This window comes from Haliotis asinina, chromosome 14, assembly GCF_037392515.1.
Source record: "Haliotis asinina isolate JCU_RB_2024 chromosome 14, JCU_Hal_asi_v2, whole genome shotgun sequence".
In the NCBI taxonomy this organism is placed as follows: domain Eukaryota; kingdom Metazoa; phylum Mollusca; class Gastropoda; order Lepetellida; family Haliotidae; genus Haliotis; species Haliotis asinina.
The window spans coordinates 41,704,130-41,719,159 of record NC_090293.1 but is presented as its reverse complement, the minus strand read 5'-3'; the positions used below and the strand labels follow the sequence as shown (position 1 = coordinate 41,719,159).

Below are 15,030 nucleotides of genomic sequence, written 5' to 3'. Positions count from 1 at the left end.
TATAATGCTGTGTGTTCTGGTGCACATCACAAAATATGAATCACTATAGCTATTGTCTGTAGTATGAAATTCATTCCTGCAACTGTCTCAATTTCCCATGTTGTCATCTTAGAGTGAGTGAGTTAGTTTTATGCCACACTCAGCAATATTCCAGCTATATGGTGGCGATCTGTAAATAATCAAATCTAGACGAGACAGTTCAATGATCAATAGCATAAGCATCAATCTACTCAAATGGGACATGAGGTCTCAGTGAGCCTGACCACTCGATCCTGTTAGTCACCTCTTATGACAAACATGCGTTACTGAAAATCAATTCTAACCCTTCACTGATCTTCACTGGTTGTCATCTTAGTGGGTTTAAGCTGACAAATATTTGACAGATTAGGCGTCTGTTTAAGTGTCAGTTATAATGTGTAATACTCAATCAATTCAATCTATAAATGTGAAAAAATTGCTTCCTGGAATTAAATATTGCTGTCTGAAAGTGTCATTGTGTAGATTTTACAGACTATGTTTGAAGTCTGTTGTCTGTCTATGAGTAAACACTGTGGTTAGGACAATGCTGCTGAATGTACCATGAAATCACTACAATGATGTAAGCAACGAGAGAATATATGTTTGTGACTAGACTAACCACTAATCCCTGAAATGAACATATTTTATAGAAAAAAACTCATAGTAGAAAAATTAACATGTTAATAAAAAGGAACCCTGAGACGTTCTTCATTTTCAGAAATCTAGACTTCAAAACATGCTTGGGCTTTCTTGGATATATTTGCTTCAGGGTTTGTATGACAGACTAGTTTGTGACTTGTTCAGCAGCATATACAATGTTCTATGTTTCATCTGCGAAGTTTTATTCTAAGAAATTCCAATCGCTGAGTAGCATTCTTGATATGTGGTCTCTTTTTGAGAGTCAGAGTGGCATAGGGAGAACCTGCAGTTGCAGTGCCCAGCCAGCCACATGGTCAACGTGACCTTATACTAATGCTAATTGTGCAGTCTGTTCGTTTCTGTGGAGGGATTGCCAAAATATAGCAGTATATTGGAATTGGAATTGGCAAACTTTCAAACTGGCAGAAAAAATATGTTAAATTACTTTTGGTGTGATTGAGATTATTTCAATATTACAGCACTCTGGACCCAAAAAATGTTCTTGCCACTGTATTTTTAAAATTGCGAGATTGATATTGGACAAAAATGAAACTTAACATATTTTGCTGCTGACACTGGGGTGAAATTATTAACACACTTTTTCTGACTGGTAGCATAGCCACATAATGCCATGTTATAAAAGGGTCGCTGTGTGTGACTGTGTCCTCTGGTGAGGATGGCCAGTGATTGTGTGTGTGTCTGTCTTGGTGAAGCTTGTTGATAGACCCAGCTGAATGCATGGTCATACCGAATGAATATTCATCATGTTTTGAATGGGATTTCATAATACAAAACACAATGCAGTTTTTGTCCCAAGACATTGTTAATCGCTGAGGGTGGACATCTCTGACAGGTATTAAAGGGTTCCTGTGTGTTGTGTTTAATGAAAATATTCTCCTTTATTTCAGATACAAAAGGTGAAGATATCAGTGCAGAAAGAATGTCTCAGTTTGACTCGCTGTTAGATTTTGGGGAGTCTACCCCCTCTGAGACAAATGGAACAACCCAGGGCTCTGGGGCTGCAGATGAGTTTGACCCTTTCGGGCCTAGCCCAACTATTGAAAGCAAGGGAGCAGTGGATGGAAATTTACTGGTTGATTTTACAGCTGACACTGAGGTTAGTAAGCTAATATTTAGTGTCTGCATCCAGTTATGTCAATATTGTCTTTTTAACTTAATCATGGGTCCACGGATACAGTTGATTCTCAGGAACAAGAAAAATCACACAGTTACCTCCATAGTATTTACAGTTGTTGGGTTACATGCAGTGAACTATGTCCCCCTTATAGGTGCCACCCATGTAGGTGTGAAGGTCCATGTTAGAGTAGTGATCTTCAGTAAGATGCTTGTCGTAAGAGACGACTAATAAAATCAGGTGGTCAAGATCACTGACTCTGTTGACACATGTCATAAGTCCTCAATTGCGTAGATTGATGCTCATTCTATTGATCACTGGATTGTCTGGTCCAGACTTGATTATTTACAGACTGCCCCCATATAGGTAGAATTATTCTCTCAGTGTGGCATAAAAACTATACTCACTTGCTCACTACAGTTGAAGCTGTTACATTAAGATGCCATTGTAATTGAGTGAGTTTGGTTTACAAGATTGTTATGTTTAAGCAAGATTCCAGAAAAATCACAGCACATGACACCAGAAATAGGTTTTAAACATTGTACTCATGGAAAATCAAACCTACATCTTTCATTTTTACAAGCCACCCCAGTACCCCTTAAGGTGCCATCATGAAATGGATGGCCGGGCGTGATGGTGTGAGTAGGGGTTCATACTTTCAGATTTGTTTACTGCAGACTCGACTTTTAGGTTAGACTGTTGTTATTCTACAATAAAAGTCCTTGCTTTGGTTTGAAAATATACATCATTTATCAGACTGTTCTGTCATCAGTTATACTGTGGCACTGAAAAAGTGTGATCATTTTGTTTGATTGTTGTTTAATGCCTCACTCAGCTATATTCCAGTTATATGGGGGTACCATCCTCTCTTAGAATTGCATTTTGTCCCAACCGAGTAGACAAATCTGGCACTCGTGACAAGCATTTCTTCAAGTGTAATACCATAGTGTTATGACACGTTTAGCTTATTAGTTGGCCAGATGTATTTGTTCAGGGTTTGCAAGCTGAAATACATGGCCAATCAAAAGTGAGAAATGACACTGAATGTAGGCAGGAATTTGACAAATTATGCAAATTGTGTGGACAGTTTATGAAAACCATGCTACTTTTGCAGTTCTTATTGATATAAAAAAGAAATCATCATTAATCATAGTAAATTAAGAATTGATCCAAGCTATTTTTCAGTATGTTGAGTTATATTTAGTGAAAGACGAGTGGGTGAAAGGTGCCTGCCACTGGAACTAGTCGAATACAAAGACACTGCTATATTGAAGGCACTGTGCAGAGAAGGTGCTTCGTGTGCACATGCTCAGTCAACATGGAGGAGGAGAAGGGCCTCTTATCACATTTATTTATATTCATAATATTTGTCAAGTTTCCAAATAATGTGACCATATTATTACTCATGCTGACTGAATAAACAAATACCTGGCAAATATTGGGCTGAGGTATTTTGATCCCACTAGCTACAGAGATTCAGGTACAGCATCACTGCAGCCTTGTTGTGTTGATATGACTGTCTCTTGCGGTATATTTCGTCTCAGTGATGCTGATCCCCCTGTTAACTGACCGACCAGTCTGGCACTTTGAAGGGATTGTCACAGACTGTCATATTTAGCAAACCTGTCAACTGTCACAGACTGGTGCTGTTATTTCATATTTAGCAAATATGTCAACTGTCACCGATTGGTGCCACCATGTCATACATGGCAAACCTGTCAACTGTCACAGACTAGTGCTGTCATGTCAGACAGCAAACCTGTCAACTGTCACAGACTGGTGCCACCATGTCATACTTGGCAAACCTGTCAACTGTCACAGACTGGTGCCACCATGTCATAGACAGCAAACCTGTCAACTGTCACAGACTAGCCCCGTCATGTCATAGACAGCAACCCTGTCAACTGTAACAGACTGGTGCCACCATGTCATACTTGGCAAACCTGTCAACTGTCACAGACTGGTACCACCATGTCATAGACAGCAAACCTGTCAACTGTCACAGACTGGTGCCACCATGTCATACATGGCAAACCTGTCAACTGTCACAGACTAGTGCTGTCATGTCATAGACAGCAACCCTGTCAACTGTCACAGACTGGTGCCACCATGTCATACTTGGCAAACCTGTCAACTGTCACAGACTGGTGCCACCATGTCATACTTGGCAGACCTGTCAACTGTCACAGACTGGTGCCACCATGTCATAGACAGCAAACCTGTCAACTGTCACAGACTGGTGCCACCATGTCATAGACAGCAAACCTGTCAACTGTCACAGACTGGTGCCACCATGTCATACTTGGCAAACTTGTCAACTGTCACAGACTGGTACCACCATGTCATAGACAGCAAACCTGTCAACTGTCACAGACTAGCCCCGTCATGTCATAGACAGCAAACCTGTCAACTGTCACAGACTGGTGCCACCATGTCATACATGGCAAACCTGTCAACTGTCACAGACTAGTGCTGTCATGTCATAGACAGCAACCCTGTCAACTGTCACAGACTGGTGCCACCATGTCATACATGGCAAACCTGTCAACTGTCACAGACTAGTGCTGTCATGTCATAGACAGCAACCCTGTCAACTGTCACAGACTGGTGCCACCATGTCATACTTGGCAAACCTGTCAACTGTCACAGGCTGGTGCCACCATGTCATAGACAGCAAACCTGTCAACTCTCATGTTTCTGACATGAGTCCACCATCATTTAATGAAAATCACATTCCCAGTTCCCACAGCCAGTATACTAAATGTCACCTTTTTTCATAAAAGTTCTTTCTATATATGTTATAAGATGTTAACGACATGAAGAACAACTGTTTCTGATTGCTTGGAGCTGAAATGATTAGTCACAGTTTCCAGCAGGGGTTTCTCCCCCATCCTTTCCTTCCCATGCACATGCTCATGCACACATACACACCCCACTACCACCAGAACCTCACCCTGGACCCCACTGGAACCTGTGGCCCTTGGACCCTGGGACTTAATGATTGTCACTTCTTGGACACATTTTAGGTTGACACCTATGAGACAGTGATAACTATTTGTAGAATGTAGATCACTGATGAAGTGAAAAGAGCATCATATGACAGGTGTTCTACTCGATGCAGATCAGTGTATGTAGGAGAGACGTTCAGACCAGTTGTACAACATAGGGTGATAGCTGATGAATAATGTTTCAAATTCATCCCCACATTTGGACCTCTACAAGAGGGTGCAGGTGGACCCTGTCAGTGCATGTTTCATTGCAATCATTCACATATATATGTTTTCGTCCAAGAATTAAATAGAACTGTGCATCTCTATAACCGCATCACCAAAGATTCATTCATTCATTCATGCCCTAGATGATAATATTACAATAGTGTATAGTCATTATTGATATAAGTCAACCTCTCAGGATGGCTGATGTTTGCATTACTGATTTCATCACAATAGTTCCAGAAACCATAGTGTTAGATGACCTTGAAGGACTTCTGAATGGCTGCAATAAAGGCATGTCTAGATAGAGCAGGGCTAGACAGGGGAATGTAGGTTTCAAGATTATTTATGGAATTCCATTGAGAGTTGTTGCCGAGTTGTTGCCGCTGCTGTCCACAGCACTTGAGTTACATGTAACCAGAGGCAGCAGTCAGCTGAGTGTCCTGTGTAACGTAAGTGGTTCACATTTCTAGAGAGTGAGTCATTGGGAGAATATGGTCATGTTCTCGGGGTGGGAGTGGTGGAATGAAGGCCTTGGAACAGGAGTGTTTTTGTCATACCAGTGTCACACAACTTTTTAAGTTCAACGAGCTCTGTTTCACCACACCGAAGATATTGTGGATCTACACTGCAAAATGTTGGTATGCATTGCAAGTTTTGCAAAATATGTCTCTCATGAAAATAATTGAAACTTGAGGTGTGAGGGAAGTCTGTTGTACCAACCCTGATGCAAATATCTTCAAGAAAGTCCACGCAAATCTAGAAAATGTAGCAAATCTAGATTTTTGAAAATGAAGAAAGTCTCAGGGCTCCTTTTCATTATATTTTTAGTTTTTTACAATGAACTTTTTTCCAGTAAAATATTTTTATTTCAGAGAGTAGTTGCCAGTCTAGCGTAAGGTAATGATGCTATGTTGTCACACTGATGGCATCACTGCTGACAAAATGCAAGCAACATTACAACTAACCACAGCTTTAACTCAAGGGACCACAAATTCTTTTTTATTATGACCATAGTTTGCCATATGCGCTTTGACTAAAATACATTACAAGGGGCCAGGACACAAACACAAGTTTGTTATATCCATCAGTTTCTTACAAACATGCCTGTTATAAATGTAGTTTCAAAATCAGCTTGGTCATGACTCATTGCTGTGCATGTTTCACAAAACACATTCCAATACAGAAATGATGTTTTGTGCGTAATTCCCTGTTTCATCCATTATAAGGAATAGTTCACCTGCCAGCCCTGTAAGGAGGAGGTACCAAGTCTTTGGCTGTATACTTCTCATGGAGCTGAGAGCGAACAGCAATTTTCCAATCAACATTGTTGAATAACATAAACAAAACTGACTTAAAATTGACTGAAAATATCAATAACATTTTCATAAACACATGCACCTTACAAGACTCTGACACTTTCCACAAAGTCCTATACATATTTTGTGAAGTTCATTAAATGATAATGCTTAAGACCTTCTCTCAAAAACATAAGTTCTGCTGCCAATATTTATATGATTTGAGGAAAATTCAATTATCTTGCAGCGTAAATTTAATAATTCAACTGTGAAAAATAATTAGATGACAATTCTTGAACAACAGACTCATCCTGGCATATTAAAATGTCTGAATGACATCACGATCTCCAAGCAGGATGAGCATTCGTGGAATTATTTTCATTATCATGATGACTCATTATGACATGTGCAGCTCTTCAAGTTACCCATCTACAGCAGGGGGGGGAGCCCCGATCCTCCCGATGACAGGCTCAGTGAAAGATGGCTGCAGGCAAGGCTATCTTGTTGATGTGTTGATAATAAATTTCTTGACTGAGGGAGGTCTGAAGTGGGTTATCTCCCTTTGTCCATCTTGTTTAAAGGTGACTGACTATGCTTGGAACTTAAGAATAAGGGTGCAAGAAATGTTGATATATATATATAAAGAATAACATTATAGGCATTTATGTAAGTAATCAAGATTGCATATGGCCGAGTGTCCGTACATTGAAATACTTACTGTAACCTGCATAGTGTTGAAGTGCAAATCATCACAGGTGAAAGTAAACAAGACACAGCATTCTATATCATCAGGCCAAAAACATCTATGATTTTGATAACCAAATTCATCTGAGTATTAGATGTAAAATGGATTGAATCGTAAATATTAGATTAGATTTGGTTATTAATATTAGATTTGTTAGAATTAAAGGTAATGCAGTATTTAACAAGGTTTTGGAAATACTTTCATCAGATAACAGTGTTCTTATATTTAGCTTTATGCTTTAAAGTAATTTATTTTTATGTAATCTGTGAGAAGGGAAACAGTACATATATGTAGGTGAAATATGTTTTATTTGTGTAAGTCAGTGAACGTTCTGCCTTGTTTGTGTTGAGCCAGTTTGAGAGGCACGTTCAACAGAATTCAACAGTCAAATATTGGATTCTCCAGAGTAGTAAATATGACATAGTTGTATTGCAAATAGTGATGTAATGGAGTAGAATATGATAATCTGGTTTATTTATACACTGCATTAGAGGCCATTTATACAATGGTTTGTCAATGTTTGGCTTGACTTTCAGGAAGAGTCTGTGAGAATGTAAGGTATTGCAAAAACAAGATAACTATGTACTCAAAGAGTGCATGTTTGTTGAACCCTTCAAGTCAGACATGCCAACAAAAAAGTTAACTGTTTCAAAACAGACAATAATGAATTGGCTATTGGAGAAGGTGTTATATTCTTATAAAATGATTATTCCTCCATTTTAAGATTTGTGTTCACTCTTAACCTTATCTGTTGTTTTTAAATTCATAGTTGCTTGCTGCTTGAGAACTTGGGCTGCGTGTGAACATAAACAATGACTCCATTGACATCAGGGATGTGCTTAAGTTTTAGTTCTCAGGAAACTATCATAGCACCACTTTAGTATTTGCTAAAAGTACAGTCAGACTTGAAACTTTGAAAGGTAACTGTTTATCATTTGTAAGAATTTTCATCACCAATGAAAGGGCAATAGGTACCCAAGAAATGTTGTTAGAAACAGATATAAGAGATTTATGTCTTCATGTTATTGTCATCCTTTCATCTTGAAACGTAAATACCTCTTAAAGACACACAAATGTAACCTTTGTATAGTCTATTATATAACGAACACAAAAGAAATGCAAGTTTTGAAAAACTTAAATCTCATAAACGTAAAAGTTCATATTTATGTCTTCTGTGAGAGTCATGTACTGATGCTGTATACACTGCCTGTGATACTCATGTAAAAGTGCTTATGTGCTTCAAGGACCCGAGTATCTCTCAGGTAGTTGGTGAAACAGGTGTATTTAATGTTTGTCATCAGATACAGGAAACTGTTGAGTCACAGAAATGCACCATATGTCACATAGCAAGGTCACTTGTACACCATAAAAATGTCTTCCTGTTGTACAACTTGGCAAGGCTCAGTGAAGCAGAACTGTATTATTTTGAAATAAATCACAAGTCTTACAGACCACATACTCATGAGACATAACATTGACATTTGATGACCTGAAATTGACATTTGATGAGCTGAAATGTATGAGCCATACCTACCTGAGTTGTGACCTGGGTATACAAGCACCACCTCCTGTCTTTAACCCACTGCTGTGTGAGTGTATTACCTGCAATTAATCAGCCTGAAATAGGCAAGGTGTTGAGAGCCAACCAGTCTTCGCACAGATATCAGACCTTACATTGAAAACGGGAACTAAAGTTGTGGAGATTTCAGTAGGATATATCGGAACTGGTTACCTGAGCTTTAGCTTGGATACTGTGTGGGGACGTACAGGTGTGTTCATGACTGGAAGGTGTGGATTGGGTAAGTCAGTCTTTAACATTGCAAGTAGATACAGCCATTGTTAGCCATTGTCCCCTCTGTGTGTTAAGAAGGCAGCCGCTGACATCACATTAATAATTATGAATATCACAAGACACTACTTGACCAAACCAGTGTCATTACTTGTTGCAGTACATGTTGATGGCTGGTACTGACTAGATTCACAGAACAGGAAGTGGGCATATGCAGAGTGCAGTTTCATTGAACATGTGGAGAAGTGTTGAGCCAGATTTCTGTGGAGCAGTCTTGTCATGGCCCTGTCTTGAGTTTGAAGTAGTCTGAGTGTGAACACGTGCGTCTACCTGATATAGAAACCACTCAGGTGACTATGGGAATTGTGTTGTAGTATGACGGTCTGTCTACTTTGCCAAACTTACCTCACTATGAGCATTTCCTCTTTAAAAGCTTTTCAAGACTTTTTACTTCAGTAATGAGTTTGAGAGTAAAACGCCATTATTACTGTCCCAGCTAGTATAGAAACCCTGCCTGCTGTACGTTACTAAAGACAACATCCGTGAATAGGATTAATTAAAAAAGTGAAAAGTGTGTAAGTTTGTATGCTTTTATGCTGCTTTTAGCAGCAGGGGACACTAAATATGGTGGTGACAGGGTACTATTCAAATCTGTAATGGCTTGTGACCTTGCACTGGAATGAAGTTAAGATATGCACAAAGTTACTATAAGAATATTCTGAGGTTTGTTGTTTAGATTTTCCAAGAGTAAAACTAGATCCTGAGCTGTTATTTGTGTGTTGTTGTATAATTGCAACTTTGTCTCATCTGCACTTTGAGGAGCAGTCAGTGTCATGGAAGGGCAAAGGTTTTAATATGTGTATTTATCTCCACTCAGTTCAAACCCAATAACATCACCTCATACATCAACTATGAAATATGAACAGAAATAAGAAAAATGTAAAATGATTATATATTATGTTGCAGATATTACAAATACTGCCTAAATACTTGTTTGCATCCTTTCCTTCCTGTGACCAAAGGGACACAACATTCTTGAGAGCCAAGTCATGAGATTCATCAGCAGATAGCATTAAATATTGAAGAGTAAGGTGAAGCCCCACCCATGTTATACAATATTCAGATAAAGCTCCCACACAAAGGCTGAATACACACCTACGGAGGTACTTGTCTACAGCAAAGCTTGTTTGATTTATCTACAACATACTTCAACGGCCAGCTCTTGACTTTACCCTGATTGACATGCATGCATGTCTATTTCAGGCTCATGGGTTGTAGGATCAATCAATATTGGGAATATCTTGATTGATTTCTGATTATTAGAGGATGTAGGTTGCTGGTATCAGGGTATTAAATTACTGGTTACATGCAAATTCATAACCGAAGAAACACTTTAATATCAAGCTTGACTCCTTCTACTCACACTGAAGTTGCAAGCTTCCGACTATAGGTTGTACCTTGATGTTTGTCAGGTGAGGATTCAGGTGTTTCGTGTTGAGACAGGTGAGATTGATTGATGATTACTTTAAGTGTTTTGATGTATGTGATTTGGGTCAAAGGTTAGCTGAAGAAGTATCAAGGTGAAGTATTTTCATTAATTACTCTGTAAGTCGTCCCCAGGTTGGCGGAAATGAATAGATATTTTGGGGTTAGAATATTTTCATTTATTTCACTTTGTTCTTGATTATGTATTGCGTTATTTTATCCTTGAATATTTTTTGTGACATTGTGTGTAACTACAAAATGTCACCATATATAAACAGTGTTTTGTCTGCTAACTTTACTTTTATTGATAGTAGTTGTATGTTTTACGTTTTATTTACTGATGTAGGATTAGTTTCAGACAAGCACTGTTGGTACTGTATCGTGGCTGACCCACATGCTTTAACCATAGTTGACAGGCATGCTCTAACACAACACGTGAATCATCGCTTTGATGCTGTGAATAAGACGCCCCTTTGTACATGGAGTAGGTAGAGGCTTGTATGAGGCTGTTCTGGTTAGGCTGATAGAAGCCTATCTGTATTCAGTAGACAGGTTAAAACAGGTATGTTCATTGCAACCTGACGTTCCCGTTGCTAATTTCACTCAACAACAGATAATCACTATCTCGTCAATACCTAGTGTGTGCAGACAGGGAAAGCTATTGAGGCAGATACCCTGTACCGGAAATACGGGTAGATGAATGGATGTCCATGTGATTTCACCCTGAAATAAACGTCCCCTCAGGGTTATATTTTGGGTCACTCACGGTCTCCTGGTGTATGTAAGTACTTATCTGTTGTACAGAGTTCAGCCAACCTGTAATCAGCAACCACTGGTATTGTTGTGTCTGTGACTTGTCAGGGTGGCTGAATGCAGAATTCTGTAGGCATTAGATGGGGACTGAGATGTGTGACTCATTCTGTCATGATGACAATAAACCCATGAATGTATTACAACACAAGTATGTGGTACAACATGGACCTGTTCATATGTTGTATATCTACCAAGACTTCAAGTTTTAAGACTGATCACACCTTCCACCTCACCTTCTGTCACCTTCTTGATTGTGTTTAGTAGCCTTGCACAGGTCTCTAAGGTGCCAATTAATTATCTTTCAGATGTCTCAAGACCAACCATTAACTCTTTCTCTGTACCTGCACTTTGAGCGTGCATCAAGAGTAATGAGAATACATGTGTCCTATTATTTAATTGAATTTTCTAAAAAAAATATAATTACCAGATTAGCATCTTTCAGTCTGCTTATGTGGACTTGCCTCTTTGAAAGATAGAATTATTATACATCCATGTGCTTAGCATTCAGAACAGCCATTGAGCAAGGGTGTATACTTAAGTTATAAAGTTGATTATGTCAGCTCACAGTGTATCAGTTTTCAACAACACAGGGGTGTGTAGATGCGTGTATATTCATAATACACAGGATGATATTATACCACCAGTATACAATTACCTATCAGGACTCATAGTAGATAATATGTCCTGCTCTGTATACAACCATGTAACAGTTATTCAATTTAGATGTCAATAGCATTTTTCATCACTGAAAAAACACAGATCAATGTGGAACAAGTGTAAGTTATTGAATTTTTATGGTCAGTTTAACAAAAATATGAAATTAGCATGAATTTGACTCGTGTCAATAGCTATGACATATTGATTACAACAGTGACAGTGATACAGTTTAACCATTTCCATTTGACTGAATATTATCAAACACAAACTTGTTTGCCTGTGTAATGTGAATGATTTGTTCATACATGTAAAAATTATATTGAAACATTTTTTTATGTTAACTGATTCTGGCTGTTTTTTCTGTGTTTTCATCAAGGCAAATGGTTGATTTTTTTCTCAGTACATTTACAACATAATAAGATAGATCAACTGCAGCATGTTTATAGTCACCACATCAATGGATTTGATCTATTACACGCCAGAGAAGATAGCAGTATGGTTTGATCTGCAGCAATGTTGCTGACTGAAGTCTTTTGTTTGTGGGCTGGGTCTATGTGAAAACAGCTAGGGATCACTATAGTGATATCAAGTTCCTAACACTTGACATTTACACGTAACAGAGACCACTTGCTGCATGTTGCCGCACATGGTTGGCTGGCCAATGCAGCAACACCACAGTATTACAATATATCAGATGTTGTGAAATATTTCTTACAAATATGAACTATGCCAAATCTTTCAGAGATGTTTATGTAATAAAAACATCCTTTGACTGACAAATTATCTGTTAATAATTGTAGGTTTTCATATGAGCATGTTGTTTGTTCTTGAAAGTAGAAAGTGCGCTTTTAGTTATTTTCAGCTGGTGATAATGGTCCCTGTGTATTTACTAGTGGTCTGCACCTCGGATTATTTCTGAAATTTGATACATTTCTGGAATGTGAATTTAAGTGCAGTCCTTCATCTGCAGTTTCCCATCTCATACAGGCAGCGATAACATGGAATTTGGGCAACACATATTTCCCAGTGTCAGAGTTGAGAAGTCTGGTTCAACTTCTGACCAAACAATTTCTGCTGGCTGTCAAAATAACAAATTCCAATGAGGTTTATAGGTACAAAGGATTTGAGATGAGGGGGACCCTCTTTAACAAGTACTAACAATTTGACCTACACGCTTCACGGAAGAAATACTTTAGGTGCACTGAATCAGAAACAGAGACAGGATTCCTTCTGTCAGTGTTATAAAGAGGTGGTTTCACCCCTGTGCAGGATCATTTAATACCTGTAAATTGCACTTGAGATGAATGTGAGCTGGTGTTAATGACAGTGCAACACATGACATAACCTATACTTGAATGACAACAATTTGGGTGCGGTGAACAGTGAGAGGCCTTATAATGAGGAGGTCGTAAGTTTGGGGGATGTGGTTGAAACGGAAGCCTGTTCTTGTGTAGGGTGGTAGATAGGAGGTGTGGCCAGGAGATACAAGACCTTATCCTATGCTCACTGTCCATGCAACACTTGTGGATTACTTGTGGAGCAGTAATCAGCTGACACAGGAGTAAACAGAGGAGCAACCTCATTGTAAGTGTCATTTCATTCATGTTTCAGTTAACTCATGTATATTTTGCTCAACATCATTTTTGTGAAAGGAGAAATTTGCAAAGTACATACTCTCCAACATGTTGCCAGGTTGAATTAACTTTAGAGACAAATCAAAATCAATTCATAGAACTCTGGTCTTTTGTTCCACACATACTGACAATCTTAGTGATGGTTTGTGGCAAAACTTGGAGATGGTAATCTGTTTCTAGGAGTATCAGAGAAAGTGGGTCAATGCATGTACAAGTGTTCTCACAGACCAAAACAAGACCTTGCTGGAAGGTCTGAGCATGAAACTAGTTTACACAAGTTTGTGAAATTGTTTGTGTAGATCAAATTTCTGTTTGTTCCACTTTAGCACACTATAATGTAGATGTGTTGTTGTCTGAGCTGATGTTAGTGAAACCAACCTCTTGGGACTCGTGTAACATTTGACCACAAGTCTATCAAGGCTGTGGTTTGTGGGAAATGTCATAATGAACAGAAGCTGGGTTGACATTTTAACAGTGATTGAATTGTTGTTTCTAAAGGCCAGATACAGTTGTTGTTTTCACTCCCACTATCTGTAATTGGTCCAGTTTGCTGTCATCAGCCCAGTCTGATATCATTGGTCAGCGATACAGTCTCATATTTCCAGTTTACTGTCATCAGTCATCGGTCCAGTTTGATATCATCGGTCCAGTCTAATATCATCGGTCCAGTCTGATATCATTTGTTCAGTCTGATAGCATCTTCTAAATGGGAACACTAGGGGGTACATGGGCTTTTATGAGGGATTCATCTCTGCACTAGACACTTGCAGGAGTCAGGCTGGCTAATTTTACTGCTGTCGTGGGAGTCAGTATAAGTAAAATGTCATGTATTGTAGTTGCTGTGTGAGTGACCTTGTCAGTGAACGTTCCAGGATAATTTTCTTCCTGGTCGGTTAGACAAAGTCCTCCCTTCCTACATGTTGTAGCTCAAGGACTGTGAAGTGATAAACAAGTGTGTTTTTGTTACTGCTGCTTGGCTAGGCATTAAAGACAGATACAGCATACAATATATCATATACATTACACAATATATAATGTACAAGATAGAAGAATTTCATTGCGAGAACATTCTATGTAAAACAGTTACAATATTCTCTAAACTATGTTAAAAAAATGCATACTTAGAGAAGAGACAATGCACTGTACAAATTCATGTAGTTAGTTATCACCCAGGACTTGTTTGAAGTTGTTTATATGACATACCATCATTTATGTTACCCAGCTCCAGGGGCCCGTTTCACAAAACTCTCGTAAGCCTAAGATCTCGTAACTTTCCTCGTAGCATTCCTGCTTTCTATGTTTCAGTATAGGAGGTGCCATTGCTACGAGAAAAGTTACGAGACCTTAGGCTTACGAGAGTTTTGTGAAACGGGCCCCTGGTGTATAGGACAGATGATAAAGTTTTACATTACCCGGTTTATGATTTTACAAAGTATGCTCAGTTTTTCTGTGATAGTGAGGGTTTAGTTTTGGAGCAAAGAGATTAAAATCAGGAATGTCATAACTGCATCCGAATATGTATGACAAGATATGAGAGAGTGTTGTTAACCACTGAGGACTAAGCACCATCATCAGAGACCTTCTTCCTAACAACATTTATCTGTA

General features: G+C 38.7%; 1 protein-coding gene across 20 annotated transcripts in view; it reads left to right on the top strand.

Annotated features, from left to right (window-relative positions):
- LOC137260992 (uncharacterized) overlaps positions 1–15,030 on the top strand; it is a 105,049-nt gene that overhangs the window by 33,367 nt on the left and 56,652 nt on the right. For 13 of the 20 annotated variants that reach the window (XM_067798584.1, XM_067798596.1, XM_067798597.1 and 10 more), the window contains exon 2: positions 1,566–1,774. In XM_067798584.1, the coding sequence (XP_067654685.1) occupies positions 1,598–1,774 (177 nt within the window). In that variant the 5' untranslated portion in view covers positions 1,566–1,597. Of the gene's footprint in view, positions 1–1,565; positions 1,775–8,469; positions 8,847–13,214; positions 13,376–15,030 lie in introns of those variants that run through there. The other 7 variants (XM_067798593.1, XM_067798591.1, XM_067798599.1 and 4 more) reach the window with 5 other exon arrangements.